The sequence below is a fragment of the Protopterus annectens genome, chromosome 3.part1 (assembly GCF_019279795.1).
Source record: "Protopterus annectens isolate FY-2018-M chromosome 3.part1, PAN1.0, whole genome shotgun sequence".
Classification (NCBI taxonomy): Eukaryota; Metazoa; Chordata; order Ceratodontiformes; family Protopteridae; genus Protopterus; species Protopterus annectens.
In genome coordinates this window covers 39,877,628-39,900,382 of record NC_056732.1, presented here as the reverse complement: position 1 = coordinate 39,900,382, position 22,755 = coordinate 39,877,628, and the positions used below count along the sequence as shown (strand labels likewise).

General features: G+C 38.4%; 1 protein-coding gene across 2 annotated transcripts in view; it reads left to right on the top strand.

Annotated features, from left to right (window-relative positions):
• Nucleotides 1-22,755, top strand: part of LOC122797979 (acetyl-coenzyme A synthetase, cytoplasmic-like) — a 1,448,208-nt gene that overhangs the window by 1,149,837 nt on the left and 275,616 nt on the right. For both annotated transcript variants that reach the window (XM_044066533.1, XM_044066532.1), the window contains 2 exons: nucleotides 14,135-14,191; nucleotides 15,703-15,783. In XM_044066533.1, coding sequence (XP_043922468.1) covers nucleotides 14,135-14,191; nucleotides 15,703-15,783 — 138 coding nt within the window. The remainder of the gene's footprint in view (nucleotides 1-14,134; nucleotides 14,192-15,702; nucleotides 15,784-22,755) is intronic.

Genomic DNA, 22,755 nt, shown 5'->3' with positions numbered 1-22,755 from the left:
GTGCAGTGAGTATGCAGAGCAATGCCTCATGTACTGTTAGTTAGCAGAGAGGGTTGTGAGCATGCGGAATGAACAAACATATCAAGGTACAAGAATGCAGACTAAGGAGCAGCAGCGCATTAGTAGTGCAGTGAGTATGCAGAGCAATGCCTCATGTACTGTTAGTTAGCAGAGAGGGTTGTGAGCATGTGGAATGAACAAACATATCAAGGTACTAGAATGCAGACTAAGGAGCAGCAGTGCAGTGAGTATGCAGAGCAATGCCTCATGTACTGTTAGGAGAAAGGGTGTGAGCATGCGGAATGACGTCTCACATACTGTTAGTTAGCAGAATTGGTTGTGAGCATGTGAAATAACTTCTCCCATACTGTTAGTTAGCAGAAAGGTTTATGAGCATGCAGAATGACGTCTCGCATAGTGTTAGTTAGCAGAAGGGGTTGTAAGCATGTAGAATAACATCTCACATACTGTTAGTTAGCTGAAAGGTTTATGGGATTGCGGAATGACATCTCGCATACTGATAGTTAGCAGAAAGGTTTATAAGCATGTGGAATGACATCTCGCATACTGTTAGTTAGCAAAAATGTTTATGAGCATGCAGAATGACAACTCGCATAGTGTTAGTTAGAATAAAGGGCTGTGAGCATATGAAATAACTTCTCCCATACTGTTAGTTAGCAGAAAGGTTTATGGGCATGCAGAATGACATCTCACATAGTGTTAGGTAGCAGAAATAGTTGTGAGCATGTGGAATAACTTCTCCCATACTGTTAGTTAGCAGAAAGGTTTATGAGCATGCAGAATGACGTCTCACATAGTGTTAGTAGGCAGAAAGGATTGTAAGCATGTAGAATAACATCTCATATACTGTTAGTTAGCTGAAAGGTTTATGGGATTGCGGAATGACATCTCGCATACTTTTAGTTAGCAGAAAGGTTTATAAACATGTGGAATGACATCTTGCATACTGTTAGCTAGCAGAATGTTTATGAGCATGCAGAATAACATCTCGCATACTGTTAGCAGAAAGGGTTGTGAGCATGTGGAATAACATCTTGCATAATGTTAGCAGAAAGGGTTGTAAGCATGCGGAATAACATCTCGCATAATGTTAGTTAGCAGACATGTTTGTGAGTATGCATAATAATATCTTGCATACCGTTAGTTAGCAGAAAGGGTTGTGAGCATGCGGTATAATGTCTTGCATACTGTTAGTTACCTAAAAGGTTTATGGGATTGCATAATGACATCTCGCATACTGTTAGTTAGCAGAAAGGGTTGTGAGCATGCGGAATAACATCTTGCATATTGTTAGTTAGCAGAAAGGGTTGTGAGCATGCGGAATAACATCTCGCATAATGTTAGTTAGCAGAAAGGGTTGTAAGCATGTGGAGTAACATCTTGCATAATGTTAGTTAGCAGAAAGGGTTGTGAGCATGTAGAATAAGATCTTGCATACTGTTAGTTAGCAGAAAGGGTTGTGAACATGCGGAATAACATCTTGCATACTGTTAGCAGAAAGGATTGTGAGCATGCGGAGTAACATTTTGCATACTGTTAGTTAGCAGAAAGGGTTGTGAGTATGTGGAATAAGATCTTGCATACTGTTAGTTAACAGAAAGGTTTATGAACATGCAGAATGACATCTTGCATACTGCTTGTTAACACAAAGGTTTATGAGCATGCAGAATAACTTTTCGCATACTGTTAGTTAACAGAAAGGTTTATGAGCATGCAGAATAACGTTTTGCATACTGTTAGTTAACAGAAATGTATATGAGCATGTGGAATGACATCTCCCATACTGTTAGTTAGCAGAAAGGGTTGTGAGCATGTAGAATAATGTATCGCATACTGTTAGTTAGCTGAAAGGTTTATGAGCATGCTGAATGACATCTCACATACCGTTAGTTAGCAGAAAGGGTTGTGAGCATGCGGAATAACATCTTGCATACTGTTAGTTAGCTGAAAGGTTTATGAACATGTGAAATGACATCTTGCATACTGTTAGTTAGCAGAAAGGGTTGTGAGCATGTGGAATAAGATCTTGCATACTGCTAGTTAGCTGAAAGGTATATGAGCATGTGGAATAAAATCTTGCATACTGTTAGTTAGCTGAAAGGTTTATGAGCATGCAGAATGACATCTCGCATAATGTTAGTTAGCTGAAAGGGTTGTGAGCATGCGGAATAACATCTCACATACTGTTAGTTAGCAGAAAGGTTTATGAGCATGCGGAATGACATCTCGCATACTGTTAGTTAGCTGAAAGGGTTGTCCACATGCGGAATAACATCTCACATACTGTTAGTTAGCAGAAAGGTTTATGAGCATGCGGAATGACATCTCGCATACTGTTAGCTAGCTGAAAGGGTTGTCAGCATTGCGAAATAACATCTCACATGCTATTAGTTAACAGAAAAGTTTATGAGCATGCGGAATGACATCTTGCATACTGTTAGTTAACAGAAAGGTTTATGAGCATTCAGAATAACTTTTTGCATACTGTTAGATAACAAAAAGGTTTATGAGCATGCAGGATAACTTTTCGCATACTTTTCATTAACAGAAAGGTTTATGAGCATGTGGAATGACATCTCGCATTAGCAGAAAGGGTTGTGAGCTTGTAGAATAACGTCTCGTATACTGTTAGCTAGCTGAAAAGTTTATGAGCATGCAGAATGACGCATAGTGTTAGTTAGCAGAAAGAGTTGTGAGCATGTGGAATAAGATCTTGCATACTGTTAGTTAGCAGAAAGGGTTGTGAGCATGTGGAATAAGATTTTTCATACTGTTAGTTAGCAGAAAGGGTTGTAAGCATGTGGAATAACATCTCGCATAATGTTAGCAGACATGTTTGTGAGCATGCGTAATAATGTCTTGCGTAGTGTTAGCAGAAAGGGCTGTGAGCATGTGGAATAAGAGCTTGCATACTGTTAGTTAGCTGAAAGGTTTATGAGCATGCGGAATGACATCTCGCATAATGTTAGTTAGCAGAAAGGGTTGTGAGCATGTGGAATAAGATCTTGCATAATGTTAGTTAGCTGAAAGGTTTATGAGCATGCAGAATGACATCTTGCATAATGTTAGTTAGCAGAAAGGGTTGTGAGCATGTAGAATAACATCTCACATACTGTTAGTTAGCAGAGAGGGTTGTGAGCATGCGGAATGAACAAAAATATCACGGTACAAGAATGCAGACTAAGGAGCAGCAGTGCATTAGTAGTGCAGTGAGCATGCAGAGCAATGCCTCATGTACTGTTAGTTAGCAGAGAGGGTTGTGAGCATGTGGAATGAACAAACATATCACGGTACAAGAATGCAGACTAAGGAGCAGCAGTGCATTAGTAGTGCAGTGAGTATGCAGAGCAATGCCTCATGTACTGTTAGTTAGCAGAGAGGGTTGTGAGCATGCGGAATGAACAAACATATCACGGTACAAGAATGCAGACTAAGGAGCAGCAGCGCATTAGTAGTGCAGTGAGCATGCAGAGCAATGCCTCATGTACTGTTAGTTAGCAGAGAGGGTTGTGAGCATGCGGAATGAACAGACATATCACGGTACAAGAATGCAGACCAAAGAGCAGCAGTGCATTAGTAGTGCAGTGAGTATGCAGAGCAATGCCTCATGTACTGTTAGTTAGCAGAGAGGGTTGTGAGCAAGCGGAATGAACAAACATATCAAGGTACAAGAATGCAGACTAAGGAGCAGCAGTGCATTAGTAGTGTAGTGAGTATGCAGAGCAATGCCTCATGTACTGTTAGTTAGCAGAGACGGTTGTGAGCATGCGGAATGAACAAACATATCACGGTACAAAAATGCAGACTAAGGAGCAGCAGTGCATTTGTAGTGCAGTGAGTATGCAGAGCAATGCCTCATGTACTGTTAGTTAGCAGAGAGGGTTGTGAGCATGCGGAATGAACAAAAATATCACGGTACAAGAATGCAGACTAAGGAGCAGCAGTGCATTAGTAGTGCAGTGAGTATGCGGAGTAATGCCTCATGTACTGTTAGTTAGCAGAGAGGGTTGTGAGCATGTGGAATGAACAAACATATCAAGGTACAACAATGCAGACTAAGGAGCAGCAGTGCAGTGAGTATGCAGAGCAATGCCTCATGTACTGTTAGCAGAAAGGGTGTGAGCATGTGAAATAACTTCTCCCATACTGTTAGTTAGCAGAAAGGTTTATGTGCATGCAGAATGACGTCTCGCATAGTGTTAGTTAGCAGAAGGGGTTGTAAGCATGTAGAATAACATCTCACATACTGTTAGTTAGCTGAAAGGTTTATGGGATTGCGGAATGACATCTCGCATACTGTTAGTTAGCAGAAAGGTTTATAAGCATGCGGAATAACATCTCGCATAATGTTAGTTAGCAGAAAGGGTTGTAAGCATGTGGAGTAACATCTTGCATAATGTTAGTTAGCAGAAAGGGTTGTGAGCATGTAGAATAAGATCTTGCATACTGTTAGTTAGCAGAAAGGGTTGTGAACATGCGGAATAACATCTTGCATACTGTTAGCAGAAAGGATTGTGAGCATGCGGAGTAACATTTTGCATACTGTAAGTTAGCAGAAAGGGTTGTGAGTATGTGGAATAAGATCTTGCATACTGCTAGTTAGCTGAAAGGTATATGAGTATGAGGAATAAAATCTTGCATACTGTTAGTTAGCTGAAAGGTTTATGAGCATGCAGAATGACATCTCGCATACTGTTAGTTAGCAGAAAGGTTTATGAGCATGCGGAATGACATCTCGCATACTGTTAGTTAGCTGAAAGGGTTGTCCACATGCGGAATAACATCTCACATACTGTTAGTTTGCAGAAAGGTTTATGAGCATGCGGAATGACATCTCGCATACTGTTAGTTAGCTGAAAGGGTTGTTAGCATGCGAAATAACATCTCACATGCTATTAGTTAACAGAAAGGTTTATGAGCATGCGGAATGACATCTTGCCTACTGTTAGTTAACAGAAAGGTTTATGAGCATCATACTTTTAGTTAAAAGAAAGGTTTATGAGCATGCAGAATGACATCTTGCATACTGCTAGTTAACACAAAGGTTTATGAGCATGCAGATTAACTTTTCGCATACTGTTAGTTAACAGAAAGGTCTATGAGCATGCAGAATAACATTTTGCATACTGTTAGTTAACAGAAAGGTATATGAGCATGTGGAATGACATCTCCCATAGTGTTAGTTAGCAGAAAGGGTTGTGAGCATGTAGAATAATGTCTCGCATACTGTTAGTTAGCTGAAAGGTTTATGAGCATGCTGAATGACATCTCACATACCGTTAGTTAGCAGAAAGGGTTGTGAGCATGCGGAATAACATCTTGCTACTGTTAGTTAGCAGAAAGGGTTGTGAGCATGTGGAATAAGATCTTGCATACTGTTAGTTAGCTGAAAGGTTTATGAACATGCGAAATGACATCTTGCATACTGTTAGTTAGCAGAAAGGGTTGTGAGCATGTGGAATAAGATCTTGCATACTGCTAGTTAGCTGAAAGGTATATGAGCATGTGGAATAAAATCTTGCATACTGTTAGTTAGCTGAAAGGTTTATGAGCATGCAGAATGACATCTCGCATAATGTTAGTTAGCTGAAAGGGTTGTGAGCATGTGGAATAACATCTCACATACTGTTAGTTAGCAGAAAGGTTTATGAGCATGCGGAATGACATCTCGCATACTGTTAGTTAGCTGAAAGGGTTGTCCACATGCGGAATAACATCTCACATACTGTTAGTTAGCAGAAAGGTTTATGAGCATGCGGAATGACATCTCGCATACTGTTAGTTAGCTGAAAGGGTTGTCAGCATGCGAAATAACATCTCACATGCTATTAGTTAACAGAAAGGTTTGTGAGCATGCGGAATGACATCTTGCATACTGTTAGTTAACAGAATGTTTATGAGCATTCAGAATAACTTTTTGCATACTGTTAGTTAACAAAAAGGTTTATGAGCATGCAGGATAGCTTTTCGCATACTTTTAGTTAACAGAAAGGTTTATGAGCATGTGGAATGACATCTCGCATTAGCAGAAAGGGTTGTGAGCTTGTAGAATAACGTCTCGTATACTGTTAGCTAGCTGAAAAGTTTATGAGCATGCAGAATGACGCATAGTGTTAGTTAGCCGAAAGAGTTGTGAGCATGTGGAATAAGATCTTGCATACTGTTAGTTAGCAGAAAGGGTTGTGAGCATGTGGAATAACATCTCGCATAATGTTAGCAGACATGTTTGTGAGCATACGTAATAATGTCTTGCATAGTGTTAGCAGAAAGGGTTGTGAGCATGTGGAATAAGAGCTTGCATACTGTTAGTTAGCTGAAAGGTTTATGAGCATGCGGAATGACATCTCGCATAATGTTAGTTAGCAGAAAGGGTTGTGAGCATGTGGAATAAGATCTTGCATAATGTTAGTTAGCTGAAAGGTTTATGAGCATGCGAAATGACATCTCGCGTAATGTTAGTTAGCAGAAAGGGTTGTGAGCATGTAGAATAACATCTCACATACTGTTAGTTAGCAGAGAGGGTTGTGAGCATGCGGAATGAACAAAAATATCACAGTACAAGAATGCAGACTAAGGAGCAGCAGTGCATTAGTAGTGCAGTGAGCATGCAGAGCAATGCCTTATGTACTGTTAGTTAGCAGAGAGGGTTGTGAGCATGCGGAATGAACAAACATATCACGGTACAAGAATGCAGACTAAGGAGCAGCAGTGCATTAGTAGTGCAGTGAGTATGCAGAGCAATGCCTCATGTACTGTTAGTTAGCAGAGAGGGTTGTGAGCATGCGGAATGAACAAACATTTCACGGTACAAGAATGCAGACTAAGGAGCAGCAGTGCATTAGTAGTGTAGTGAGTATGCAGAGCAATGCCTCATGTACTGTTAGTTAGCAGAGAGGGTTGTGAGCATGCGGAACAAACAAACATGTCACGGTACAAAAATGCAGACTAAGGAGCAGCAGTGCATTAGTTGTGCAGTGAGTATGCAGAGCAATGCCTCATGTACTGTTAGTTAGCAGAGAGGGTTGTGAGCATGCGGAATGAACAAAAATATCACGGTACAAGAATGCAGACTAAGGAGCAGCAGTGCATTAGTAGTGCAGTGAGTATGCAGAGCAATGCCTCATGTTCTGTTAGCAGAGAGGGTTGTGAGCATGTGGAATGAACAAACATATCAAGGTACAAGAATGCAGACTAAGGAGCAGCAGTGCAGTGAGTATGCAGAGCAATGCCTCATGTACTGTTAGCAGAAAGGGTGTGAGCATGCGGAATGACGTCTCACATACTGTTAGTTAGCAGAATGGGTTGTGAGCATGTGAAATAACTTCTCCCATACTGTTAGTTAGCAGAAAGGTTTATGAGCATGCAGAATGACGTCTCGCATAGTGTTAGTTAGCAGAAGGGGTTGTAAGCATGTAGAATAACATCTCACATACTGTTAGTTAGCTGAAAGGTTTATGGGATTGCGGAATGACATCTCGCATACTGATAGCAGAAAGGTTTATAAGCATGTGGAATGACATCTCGCATACTGTTAGTTAGCAAAAATGTTTATGAGCATGCAGAATGACAACTCGCATAGTGTTAGTTAGAATAAAGGGCTGTGAGCATATGGAATAACTTCTCCCATACTGTTAGTTAGCAGAAAGGTTTATGGGCATGCAGAATGACATCTCACATAGTGTTAGTTAGCAGAAATAGTTGTGAGCATGTGGAATAACTTCTCCCATACTGTTAGTTAGCAGAAACGTTTATGAGCATGCAGAATGACGTCTCACATAGTGTTAGTAGGCAGAAAGGATTGTAAGTATGTAGAATAACATCTCACATACTGTTAGTTAGCTGAAAGGTTTATGGGATTGCGGAATGACATATCGCATACTTTTAGTTAACAGAAAGGTTTATAAGCATGTGGAATGACATCTTGCATACTGTTAGCTAGCAGAATGTTTTTGAGCATGCAGAATGACATCTCGCATACTGTTAGCAGAAAGGGTTGTGAGCATGTGGAATAACATCTTGCATAATGTTAGCAGAAAGGGTTGTAAGCATGCGGAATAACATCTCGCATAATGTTAGTTAGCAGACATGTTTGTGAGTATGCATAATAATATCTTGCATACCGTTAGTTAGCAGAAAGGGTTGTGAGCATGCGGAATAATGTCTTGCATACTGTTAGTTACCTAAAAGGTTTATGGGATTGCAGAATGACATCTCGCATACTGTTAGTTAGCAGAAAGGGTTGTGAGCATGCGGAATAACATCTTGCATATTGTTAGTTAGCAGAAAGGGTTGTGAGCATGCGGAATAACATCTCGCATAATGTTAGTTAGCAGAAAGTGTTGTAAGGATGTGGAGTAACATCTTGCATAATGTTAGTTAGCAGAAAGGGTTGTGAGCATGTAGAATAAGATCTTGCATACTGTTAGTTAGCAGAAAGGGTTGTGAACATGCGGAATAACATCTTGCATACTGTTAGCAGAAAGGATTGTGAGCATGCGGAGTAACATTTTGCATACTGTTAGTTAGCAGAAAGGGTTGTGAGTATGTGGAATAAGATCTTGCATACTGTTAGTTAACAGAAAGGTTTATGAGCATGCAGAATGACATCTTGCATACTGCTAGTTAACACAAAGGTTTATGAGCATGCAGAATAACTTTTCGCATACTGTTAGTTAACAGAAAGGTTTATGAGCATGCAGAATAACGTTTTGCATACTGTTAGTTAACAGAAAGGTATATGAGCATGTGGAATGACATCTCCCATACTGTTAGTTAGCAGAAAAGGTTGTGAGCATGTAGAATAATGTCTCGCATACTGTTAGTTAGCTGAAAGGTTTATGAGCATGCTGAATGACATCTCACATACCGTTAGTTAGCTGAAAGGTTTATGAACATGCGAAATGACATCTTGCATACTGTTAGTTAGCAGAAAGGGTTGTGAGCATGTGGAATAAGATCTTGCATACTGCCAGTTAGCTGAAAGGTATATGAGTATGAGGAATAAAATCTTGCATACTGTTAGTTAGCTGAAAGGTTTATGAGCATGCAGAATGACATCTCGCATACTGTTAGTTAGCAGAAAGGTTTATGAGCATGCGGAATGACATCTCGCATACTGTTAGTTAGCTGAAAGGGTTGTCCACATGCGGAATAACATCTCACATACTGTTAGTTAGCAGAAAGGTTTATGAGCATGCGGAATGACATCTCGCATACTGTTAGTTAGCTGAAAGGGTTGTTAGCATGCGAAATAACATCTCACATGCTATTAGTTAACAGAAAGGTTTATGAGCATGCGGAATGACATCTTGCCTACTGTTAGTTAACAGAAAGGTCTATGAGCATTCAGAATAACTTTTTGCATACTGTTAGTTAACAAAAAGGTTTATGAGCATGCAGGATAACTTTTCACATACTTTTAGTTAAAAGAAAGGTTTATGAGCATGTGGAATGACATCTCGCATTAGCAGAAAGGGTTGTGAGCTTGTAGAATAATGTCTCGTATACTGTTAGTTAGCTGAAAAGTTTATGAGCATGCAGAATGACGCATAGTGTTAGTTGGCAGAAAGGGTTGTGAGCATGTGGAATAACATCTTGCATACTGTTAGTTAGCAGAAAGGGTTGTGAGCATGTGGAATAAGATCTTGCATACTGTTAGTTAGCAGAAAGGTTTATGAGCATGCAGAATGATGTCTCACACAGTGTTAGTTGGCAGAAAGGGTTGTGAGCATGCAGAATGAGATCTCACATACTGTTAGCAGAAAGGGTTGTGAGCATGTGGAATAACATCTTGCATAATGTTAGTTAGCAGAAAGGGTTGTAAGCATGTGGAATAACATCTCCCATAATGTTAGCAGACATGTTTGTGAGCATGCGTAATAATGTCTTGCATAGTGTTAGCAGAAAGGGTTGTGAGCTTGTGGAATAAGAGCTTGCATACTGTTAGTTAGCTGAAAGGTTTATGAGCATGCAGAATGACATCTCGCATACTGTTAGCAGAAAGGGTTGTGAGCATGTGGAATAACATCTTGCATAATGTTAGCAGAAAGGGTTGTAAGCATGCGGAATAACATCTGGCATAATGTTAGTTAGCAGACATGTTTGTGAGTATGCATAATAATATCTTGCATACCGTTAGTTAGCAGAAAGGGTTGTGAGCATGCGGAATAATGTCTTGCATACTGTTAGTTACCTAAAAGGTTTATGGGATTGCAGAATGACATCTCGCATACTGTTAGTTAGCAGAAAGGGTTGTGAGCATGCGGAATAACATCTCGCATAATGTTAGTTAGCAGAAAGGGTTGTAAGCATGTGGAGTAACATCTTGCATAATGTTAGTTAGCAGAAAGGGTTGTGAGCATGTAGAATAAGATCTTGCATACTGTTAGTTAGCAGAAAGGGTTGTGAACATGCGGAATAACATCTTGCATACTGTTAGCAGAAAGGATTGTGAGCATGCGGAGTAACATTTTGCATACTGTTAGTTAGCAGAAAGGGTTGTGAGTATGTGGAATAAGATCTTGCATACTGTTAGTTAACAGAAAGGTTTATGAGCATGCAGAATGACATCTTGCATACTGCTAGTTAACACAAAGGTTTATGAGCATGCAGAATAACTTTTCGCATACTGTTAGTTAACAGAAAGGTTTATGAGCATGCAGAATAACGTTTTGCATACTGTTAGTTAACAGAAAGGTATATGAGCATGTGGAATGACATCTCCCATACTGTTAGTTAGCAGAAAAGGTTGTGAGCATGTAGAATAATGTCTCGCATACTGTTAGTTAGCTGAAAGGTTTATGAGCATGCTGAATGACATCTCACATACCGTTAGTTAGCTGAAAGGTTTATGAACATGCGAAATGACATCTTGCATACTGTTAGTTAGCAGAAAGGGTTGTGAGCATGTGGAATAAGATCTTGCATACTGCTAGTTAGCTGAAAGGTATATGAGTATGAGGAATAAAATCTTGCATACTGTTAGTTAGCTGAAAGGTTTATGAGCATGCAGAATGACATCTCGCATACTGTTAGTTAGCAGAAAGGTTTATGAGCATGCGGAATGACATCTCGCATACTGTTAGTTAGCTGAAAGGGTTGTCCACATGCGGAATAACATCTCACATACTGTTAGTTTGCAGAAAGGTTTATGAGCATGCGGAATGACATCTCGCATACTGTTAGTTAGCTGAAAGGGTTGTTAGCATGCGAAATAACATCTCACATGCTATTAGTTAACAGAAAGGTTTATGAGCATGCGGAATGACATCTTGCCTACTGTTAGTTAACAGAAAGGTTTATGAGCATTCAGAATAACTTTTTGCATACTGTTAGTTAACAAAAAGGTTTATGAGCATGCAGGATAACTTTTCACATACTTTTAGTTAAAAGAAAGGTTTATGAGCATGTGGAATGACATCTCGCATTAGCAGAAAGGGTTGTGAGCTTGTAGAATAACGTCTCGTATACTGTTAGTTAGCTGAAAAGTTTATGAGCATGCAGAATGACGCATAGTGTTAGTTGGCAGAAAGGGTTGTGAGCATGTGGAATAACATCTTGCATACTGTTAGTTAGCAGAAAGGGTTGTGAGCATGTGGAATAAGATCTTGCATACTGTTAGTTAGCAGAAAGGTTTATGAGCATGCAGAATGATGTCTCACACAGTGTTAGTAGGCAGAAAGGGTTGTGAGCATGCAGAATGAGATCTCACATACTGTTAGCAGAAAGGGTTGTGAGCATGTGGAATAACATCTTGCATAATGTTAGTTAGCAGAAAGGGTTGTAAGCATGTGGAATAACATCTCGCATAATGTTAGCAGACATGTTTGTGAGCATGCGTAATAATGTCTTGCATAGTGTTAGCAGAAAGGGTTGTGAGCTTGTGGAATAAGAGCTTGCATACTGTTAGTTAGCTGAAAGGTTTATGAGCATGCAGAATGACATCTCGCATACTGTTAGCAGAAAGGGTTGTGAGCATGTGGAATAACATCTTGCATAATGTTAGCAGAAAGGGTTGTAAGCATGCGGAATAACATCTCGCATAATGTTAGTTAGCAGACATGTTTGTGAGTATGCATAATAATATCTTGCATACCGTTAGTTAGCAGAAAGGGTTGTGAGCATGCGGAATAATGTCTTGCATACTGTTAGTTACCTAAAAGGTTTATGGGATTGCAGAATGACATCTCGCATACTGTTAGTTAGCAGAAAGGGTTGTGAGCATGCGGAATAACATCTCGCATAATGTTAGTTAGCAGAAAGGGTTGTAAGCATGTGGAGTAACATCTTGCATAATGTTAGTTAGCAGAAAGGGTTGTGAGCATGTAGAATAAGATCTTGCATACTGTTAGTTAGCAGAAAGGGTTGTAAGCATGTGGAATAATATCTAGCATAATGTTAGCAGACATATTTGTGAGCATGCGTAATAATGTCTTGCATAGTGTTAGTTAGCAGATACAGTTGTGAGCATGTGGAATAAGAGCTTGCATACTGTTAGTTAGCTGAAAGGTTTATGAGCATGCGGAATGACATCTTGCATAATGTTAGTTAGCAGAAAGGGTTGTGAGCATATAGAATAACATCTCACATACTGTTAGTTAGCTGAAAGGGTTGTGAGCATGCAGAATAACATCTCACATACTGTTAGTTAGCTGAAAGGGTTGTGAGCATGCGGAATAACATCTCACATACTGTTAGTTAACAGAAAGGTTTATGAGCATGTGGAAATACATCTCGCATACTGTTTGTTAGCAGAAAGGGGTGTGAGCATGCGGAATAACATCTCACATAATGTTAGTTAACAGAAAGGTTTATGAGCATGCGGAATGACATCTCACATACTGTTAGTTAACAGAAAGGTTTATGAGCATGCAGAATAACTTTTCACATACTGTTAGTTAGCAGAAAGGTTTATGAGCATGTGCAATGACATCTCACATACTGTTAGTTAGCAGAAACGGTTGTGAGCATGTAGAATAATGTCTCACATACTGTTAGTTAGCTGAAAGGGTTGTGAGCATGCGGAATAACATCTCACATACTGTTAGTTAACAGAAAGGTTTATGAGCATGTGGAAATACATCTCGCATACTGTTTGTTAGCAGAAAGGGGTGTGAGCATGCGGAATAACATCTCACATAATGTTAGTTAACAGAAAGGTTTATGAGCATGCGGAATGACATCTCACATACTGTTAGTTAACAGAAAGGTTTATGAGCATGCAGAATAACTTTTCACATACTGTTAGTTAACAGAAAGGTTTATGAGCATGCAGAATAACTTTTTGCATACTGTTAGTTAACAGAAAGGTTTATGAGCGTGTGGAATGACATCTCGCATAGTGTTAGCAGAAAAGGTTGTGAGCATGTGGAATAAGATCTTGCATATTGTTAGTTAGCGGAAAGGGTTGTGAGCATGTGGAATAAGATCTTGTATGCTGTTAGTTAGCAGAAAGGTTTATGGGATTGTGAAATGACATTTTGCATACTGTTAGTTAGCAGAAAGGGTTGTGAGCATGTGGAATAAGATCTTGCATACTGTTAGCTGAAAGGTTTATGTGCATGTGGAATAAGATCTTGCATGCTGTTAGTTAGCAGAAAGGTTTATGGGATTGCGGAATGACATCTCACATACTGTTAGTTAGCAGAAAGGGTTGTGAGAATGCAGAATAACATCTCTGTAGATGTAATGCATGCAAATGCAGTAAGGACATCTGAACATGACTTGAACAAAGATGAAGAGACCACTTGAAGGTACTTGCATTTGGTATAAGGTGGACAGTGCCACAAATTCATTATGTGTTTGTGGCTTCTTCAGTAGACAGAGACATATAGTCCGACTGGGGAGCCCTGGTACTCATTATCTGCCATCTGTTTCTCATATTTGAAGAATTTGGATTAATATTATCAGTTAGAACCAAGGTTTGAACTTCAAAGACCCTCAGTTTTGGTTTCAGTCAAGTGTGCACCTCCCTTTGTATTTTAATAATTCATATCTTATTTTGGAGTATACCTGTATAATCTTCTGTAATCAGTATAAATCAACTGCTGCTGATCTTATGTTGTACTTATTGTCAAGTATTAATTTCATTATGTTATTTTATATTTCCTTTTAGGGTGGCCATGTGATGACTCCACTGCCTGCTGCATTCCCACTGAAGCCAGGATCAGCTGTAAGTCATGTCATAAATGTGTTATTTTATAATTATTTCAGTATTTTCCTTTCATTTGTATCCTTGGGCCAGCCTCAGTTGTCTTCTAAGACATGCAGGCTTAATGTTCACATTGAATAATTCTCTGGTCCTGATGTCTACTTATCACTGTGGCCAATTACAGATGCCCCCACAGGCCATCACATTGCCTCTTCACAGCTTCCCAAGCTGATGTCTGCAGAGGAATCGTTTTTTGGAGGTACCACCCATTTCCATACCTCCTTCATGAAATGGACAAGACCCTGTCCTCAGTTCATCTAGTACAACATAAATTGTAGGAGGCAGAAAAAAAATGATTTTGGTAAAGTGTAATTTTCATACATTTTCTTTGCCTGTCATTTCCTTGTAAACACTGTGTTATAACAGAAAATTTGCAGAAGTAATTTTGTAGGTGGACTTATTTGGCCACGTGTGGTTACTGTGATTTGGGGGTTATACCTCCATGTAGTAATACGAGGCCATTATCCAACATGAAGGTCTTGATACTTTTTATCTGAATGAGCTGTTGTTTCATTCTTCCATTGCACAGTCAATAGCAAATAACCTTATATAACCTGAAAGCTCAGGCTTCCTGTCCGAGATTGCTTATCTGTATGCCTGACCATGGCTATTTGTATTTCTAAGCATTTATTTCACTACATCTTACAAACAGTGAACAGTAGTGCTCAGAAATCAAGCATCAAGCATGACACCTGTTATTTTTTAAACTGATCATGCTGGCCTGAGACATGGGTGGGTTGTAGTCTAGAAATGGGTGCAGTCCTTCCTGTCCCTACAACTTCAGACTCTGGGTGTGCTCTTTTCTGCTTTTGTTGCTTCAGTGGCCGTGATAGTCTCTGCATTTCCTGCGCTTGCAACTCTGGCCCTTGGAGAAGATACAGTCCTTCTAGTTTTTGTAGCCTCAGACACTGGGAGAAGGGTATATTAGTTTATACTCCATAACTGTGGAGGTTTTAAGTAGGTGCAGTCCTTCCCATTTGTGTTCCTTTGGGTGCTGGAGGTGGGTGTAGTCATTCCTACTTCCACAGCTGCAAAGGCTGGAGGTGGGTGCACCTTTATGCCACTACACCTGGACAAGCTGCTTATGGGGGCAGTCCTCCTTTCCCTTATAACTCAGTGTTCAGGTAAACGTGACATGGGTCCGAGATCCTATTCACCTGTCACAGTCAAGACACTGTAGCAGATGAAGAAGAGAGGTTTACAGCAGGAAGGGAACAATCCCTAAGAACACTATGACAAAAGTTTTGTTCCCTATTCCTGTTGTATACCTAGCCTGCTGTATAGTTGGTGTAAAACTCAGGTAAAGGGGCACAGGTGAAGGGCTGGCAAATATCAGTCATCAACAAGACTAGACAAAATAAATGCTAGAAGAAAGGTGAAGGAGCACGGGGATGAATAGCAATGCATTGATGGCTGATGGAAAAAATATGAAGATAAAACACTGTACTTACTGAAAATTTGTAATTTTTCAGACATTACCGTTTTTTGGCGTAGTTCCTGCTCTCCTGAATGAACATGGTGAAGAGCTTCTGGGAGAAGCAGAAGGCTATTTGGTAAGTTTTGCACTAATTACCGTAATCCCACGTAAAAACTTACAGATCTCTGAACCAGATAGAAACAGCAAATCAAGATTCATTGTAAAACGGATCTAAAGGCAGGACAGAAACAATACATTGTTTATCATCCTGTAACATGTATTGTCTTACCGTTAAAAATAGCTTTTTGTTAATCCTTTGGGTATTTAAGACAAAGCAGCAGTGGGCTTTTGTTTCTGTTTACTATGGCTGCATGACAGTAGCTCTGATGGTATATTATGAGTCATAGAGAAAATAGAGCAGGGTAATGAGGTTGTGACATATAACTACCCAGTGAATAGAGTAGATTCATGAAGGCACATTAATATGTAGCAAAGAATTAAAACACAGATAGTGTGATACCAAGCAACAAACCAAGCAGTGTTTCACGGATAGTAATAATGAGTGAAGTCTCCAAATACAGACACTAAGAAAGATCCCACAGAGGAGTACAGTGCCACTAAAAAGTATACGCTCAGTGTTCTACACGTCAGACTCCAGGCCTAGTAGACCTTCAGGGAGCCTGCCTCCAATCCATCAAGTATCATGAACTCTCTCACCCATATCCTCATTTAATGCCTTTTTAAATAAAGGCATTGTATCCATAATTCTAAGAGGCAGATAATTTCACCAGGAAACAGCTCTCAAATGAAAAAGAATTGCCCAAAACTTGACTTTTACATTTAGGAATTACTGGCAAATAATCTTTATATCCAGTTCCTTTCTAATATTTTTTTGTTGTACCCACACTTACTCCCAAGTTTTCAGATTTGAAACACATATGCATAAAGATTAAAAGATTACGATTAAAGATTGAATCACCCCTAAATCATCTGTATCTTATTGATAATAAAGAAACCTCCCAGAGTCTATCTTTACTAATTTTCCTCCTAAAACATTTAACTGTTGGGTATAAAAACTTTGTATCCTTTCCAGTCTTTCAGTCTGTAATGAATTAAACATACAAACACTCCCAGCATATTCTATTACAGGTCTTACTATGGCTTTAAATAGTGGGACCAGAATTTTCCTATCCCTACATACAAAAGGTCTGAAAATATTCATAAATAGCCTCTTTTAATTATATTCATAAGATGTAAATCAATATTAAAGTCAGAATCAACTTTTATTGCTAAATCCTTAACATTACTCACTACATCCAAAGTTATGTTATTAAATGCATAAGAATGGAACCTATTATTACTTCCAAAATAAAGAACATAACTTTTTTATGTTAAATTCCATGCTATTAACAGATGACCATGTATACAGTTCATCCAAGCAACTCTAGACTTTACTGTGATCCTCATTTGTAATATAGCGCACCCACAGGTGTAGCTGAAGTAGGTATGGGTTCCTTCCTACCTGACTCTGGTGACACCCCTTCTTTAAGCCTAACACCCCAAGGTGGCAAGTGACAACAGATTTTGTTCTAGGTGACACTTTAGTTTAAAGGGCAGTAGCACAACAACAAACAGATTATTTCAACAGTGCACCAGTTAGAAGTAAGGCAGAGTGAGATATGCATGTCATGAAACCATACATTTACCCCCGTCCCCAGAACTCAACAGAAAAGATCTTGACATTCAAACATGCACACGAAGGCAATATCAATGAGCAGTAAAGCTTTTATAACGCAGCAATGCAAACACAGAAAAAATGCAATGCCATTAAGGGGAGAAAAAAATGGTTATACTGCAACAGTACAGATAAGAAAAAGATGCAATGTCATTGAACAATAAAGATTTATAATGCAGCAATACAAACACAGAAAAAATACAATGTCATTTAGGGAAGAAAAAAAGGGTTATACTGCAACAGTACAGATAAAAAAAAGATGCAATGTTATTGAGCAGTAAAGAGTCTTTAAGGCAATAGTACGAACACAAGCAAAATGCAATGTCACTGAACAATAAAGATTTATAATGCAACAATACAAACACGGAAAAAATGCAATGTCATTGGGGGGGGGAAAGGGTTATAATACAACAGTACAGATATGAAAAAGATGCAATATCATTGAGCAGTAAAGAGTCTTTAAGGCAATAGTACTAACACCCTCTATCCCCTATATCAGTCTAAACAGACCAACTATGAGATACTCTATTGTACCCTGTTCACTGGCCAGTGACTATTTATAGTCCTACTGCCGGCATGATGGGGCCCAAGGTTGAAGCTCATATGGATTCCAGCTATTTGTAATCCAGAAAGCGTTTAAGGGGGGGAATCCACAATCTTATAAAAGTATTAAAAAATGACGGCCAAAAGCCTCTCACCACTCTGTCGAGAATATCCCAGTGACCAGGCACCACAGTTCCTCTGACGAGAAAAATGGAAAATCACCTGCCAGAAGTCTGGTAGTTATCTATGGCATTTGGCATCTCTGCACTAGGCCCAAGGGAACTCCTTTTCTTGCTGAATCATATGCAGGCGTGGAACTACTGGTTTCAGAACTTCTGTCCTGAATCCACAAAATACATCATCCAGGATTTCAGCAAGAGACAGACACAAACTGCTACCTCACTTCTCTGTCCCAAAATACTAGAAGAAAAAAAAAACAGTCATGCTGCAAGGCCCTTTTCTCTTCAGCTAGTCTTTCAGTCTTCCCTCCTTCAGCTAGTATTCCATTCTCCTCTCTTTCACTTTTGAAATTGTCTTTTATATTCCTGAAAAGGAGCTCCACCTTGTGGTATAATGGAAAACTGCAGTCTATTACTACTACAGTGAAATACAGTGGGAGCTACAGTAATAACTGACCCTGTCTTAGAGTCATCAGCATACTTACTAATCCAAGCCCTTGAGGTACAGGAAATAATGTCATAAAAAGTCCATGGCCATAAAACAGAGCTCGAGTTACATCTGAAATGTTTATTTAGACTTAGATAATGTATTCTCCAACCAAACATTTCTGTTTCTGAAACATAAGTTCGGAAACCACCTTATCACATAGATATTCAGATGGTGCTGCAACATTTGGAATATTACTTTATCATGAGGGACAGTGTCAAATAATTTAGCCATATCCATATAGATAATGTCCACCGGTAGTCAATTGTCTAATGCTTCCCATGCTGAATTGGATAATAAATTTGTCCTGCAGGATCTGCCCTGGATAAATCTATGTTGCGTTATGTCTGTACATGAACCTAATATATGCAGCATATATTCAATAATGAAACACTCAAAACCTTTTACCAGTATACACATCAAACTATTTCTGTAATTCTTAACTGATGTAGTTTCAACTCCCATAGGGATTGGAACAACAAACAACTCTTTCCATTGTCTGTGCACGTAACTTATTTCTAAAGTTCTTTGAAAAATAGGCATTACAATTTCTAAAATTGACTTAAGAAAATATCTGTTGATCCCATCAGTGCTGCAGAAGAATTATTTTTCCCAAATTTTTAGTACTATGTCCAAATAAATTAGGACAAAAACTCATCCTTCCTGAAATTACTTTCTTTAAAGATAACTATTTATCCAAAATAAATCATCTAGATATCCTACATCTGTAATTCTTTCATTATTATACACAATATTGCCTCTAAATTAAGATGTTTGTAAAAAGCTTACTTATTATCAGGGAATACATTTTACCAATTTCATCTTTTAATTTATTCTGGCCTTCCTCAGAAGTCTCATAAATATATTTTTTATTATTCTTATACCTAGCCTTATTACTTTCCTTTGGAAATAGTGTATATTTTTCCTTAGAAACTTTATTTATTAAATTTATCAAGTTCATAGTTCTACCAAGATTTTTTAAAAACTCTAGGTGTATCCAAAACAGTCGGAACATATTTCACTATCAGTTGGTGAATAAAGGTAAAAAATTGCACTCAGGCCATATCAATGCTTTTATGACTCTCTGTTTCCTTCCAATTCCAATTTTTCAAATCTGTAAGAACCAATGAAAAATCAGTTCAATAAAATAAATATCTTACTGATTCTTTTTTATATTTAAATAAATTCCACTTAAGCTTAAATTCTATTTTACCCCATAGTGGTCTGACTTGAATAACCCAGGAACAACACTACATTTTATTTCATTAATAGATTTCTTTTCCAATCCACATCCAGTATATTTCTCCACAGTTGGGTCTACAACTAGTTATCCATAATCAAGTTCCATACCTAATGTAACCAACTCAATTAACACACCTGTACTGTTGTATATACCTCTCCAATTAATATATGGAGCATTAGGATATGCTGTGTATATGGAAAATGAAAGTGGATTGGACAAAAAGAGGACATAGAGTGTCACAGAAAGGATATGGGTAGGAATACAGACTGAAAAGGAATGTATGAATACCTTACACCCTCTGTGCTGTCTGCATTCCTGCACATATCCTTTCTGTGACACCCTACACCCTCTGTACTTATTCCTCTGTCACACATTCCTTTTTCAGTCTGTATTCCTACCCATATCCTTTTTGTGACACTCTATGTCCTCTTTTTGTCCAATCCACTTTCATTTTCCATATACACAGCATATCCTAATGCTCCATATATTAATTGGAGAGGTATATATAACAGTACAGGTGTGTTAATTGAGTTGGTTACATTAGGTATGGAACTTGATTATGGATAACTAGTTGTAGACCCAACTGTGGAGAAATATACTGGATGTGGATTGGAAAAGAAATCTATTAATGAAATAAAATGTAGTGTTGTTCCTGGGTTATTCAAGTCAGACCACTATGGGGTAAAATAGAATTTAAGCTTAAGTGGAACTTATTTAAATATAAAAAAGAATCAGTAAGATATTTATTTTATTGGACTGATTTTTCATTGGTTCTTACAGATTTGAAAAATTGGAATTGGAAGGAAACAGAGAATTGAGTTGGTTACATTAGGTATGGAACTTGATTATGGATAACTAGTTGTAGACCCAACTGTGGAGAAATATACTGGATGTGGATTGGAAAAGAAAACTATTAATGAAATAAAATGTAGTGTTGTTCCTGGGTTATTCAAGTCAGACCACTATGGGGTAAAATAGAATTTAAGCTTAAGTGGAACTTATTTAAATATAAAAAAGAATCAGTAAGATATTTATTTTATGGAACTGATTTTTCATTGGTTCTTACAGATTTGAAAAATTGGAATTGGAAGGAAACAGAGAGTCATAAAAGCATTGATATGGCCTGAGAGCAATTTTTTACCTTTATTCACAAACTGATAGTGAAATATGTTCCGACTGTTTTGGATACACCTAAAGTTTTTAAAAAATCTTGGTAGAACTATGAACTTGATAAATTTAATAAATAAAGTTTCTAAGGAAAAATGTACACTATTTCCAAAGGAAAGTAATAAGGCTAGTTGTAAGAATAATAAAAATATATTTATGAGACTTCTGAGGAAGGCCAGAATAAATTAAAAGATGAAATTGGTAAAATGTATTCCCTGATAATAAGTAAGCTTTTTACAAACATCTTAATTTAGAGGCAATATTGTGTATAATAATGAAAGAATTACAGATGTAGGATATCTAGATGATTTATGTTTATGAATGTCTTGAATGTATTTGTTGAAACGATTATGTTTCACATGCTGATTGATTGTAACAGATTATTCATAAATGTTACGGTTACTTGTTATTGCTATATTTTTTAGGAAATATTGTATCGTTAAGGTTCCGCAGTTCCAGCAATTATTACATCACTAAATTGGAGTATTTAGCAACAGGAAGTGATGTTTTTGGTTGTTTGAAAAAGTTTGGCAACTGCCAAACGAAAGCGTTTACCTTACTGTTTGGATATCAGCTTGTGCTTGTGCTATTTTATTTATTTATTCGAAGTAAAGTGATTTATTCTTCAGCCAGTCTGTGCTCTCCTCGTTTATTTGGTTTTTCATTTCGTTCGTGCTCTTATTGTCGTTAATAAAGATGTTGAATAGCATTGGGCCAAGTATGGAACCTTGGGGTACTCCAGTGGGGGTAGGAAAGAAGGTAGAGGTGCCTTTCCTCCCATTTTACAGCCTGAGACCTGTCGGAAAGATAGCTGGAGAACCAGGATAAGGTACTGAGGGAGAGATTAAGATTAGAAAGATGGTTTAGGAGGTGGGTGCGGGAAATGGTATCAAATGCTTTGGATAAATCCAGTAGAACTGTAGAAACTATTTTTCCAGAGTCACGGGCGAGGGTTACAGCATGTAGGAAGGAGAGAAGAGCAGTGATGGTACTGTGGCCAGGTCGGAAGCCGTGTTGGGTAGGAGTGATTAGTTGGTGTTTGGTTAGGAATGGCATAAGCTGAAGGTGGATGCTTTTTTCCAGGAGTTTAGAGATTGGGGAGAGGATAACTATGGGGCAGAAGTTTGAAGTACTATTATTTTTGCCTCCTTTATGGAGAGGTGGAATAAAGGCAGAGCGCCATAATTTAGGAACGTATAATTCCAGCATGGATCGATTGATCAGGATACTAATGGGGAGAGCGATCCCATCTGCGACTGTTTTTAGGAAGGTGGCTGGGATGTTGTCAGGGGCGTTGGAGCAAAGTTTTAGGTTAGAGAGTAGCTTCTTTATGTGAGATGTTGAGATGGGTTTAAGTTCAAAAGTAGGAGGAGGAGGAGTAGGGGATGAGGAGGATTGGGTGGTTTGAGGGGGAAGGTTATTCTGGGGGAAGGACTTGGTTAGTTCTGCTATAGAGTTGGTAAAGAAAGAATTGAACAGAGAAGCTATTTCATGGTCAGATTTGCTGATGTCTGGGCAGGGGCTGATTTTTCTACCTGAGTTGAGAAGGGAATTAATGGAGTTCCAGAATAGTTTTGTTTTTTTTGGATTATTTAACTGAAGTTTGGTATAGTAAGACTTTTTGTCTCTAGTTATTTGTTTTTTAACAAGGTTGCGTAGTTGTTTGTATCTAAGTATAATTTCAGGCTGTTTGTGTTGGAGATATGTTTTTCAGGTTTTGTCTCTTTGTAGCATAAGGTTTTTGGTGTCTTTGG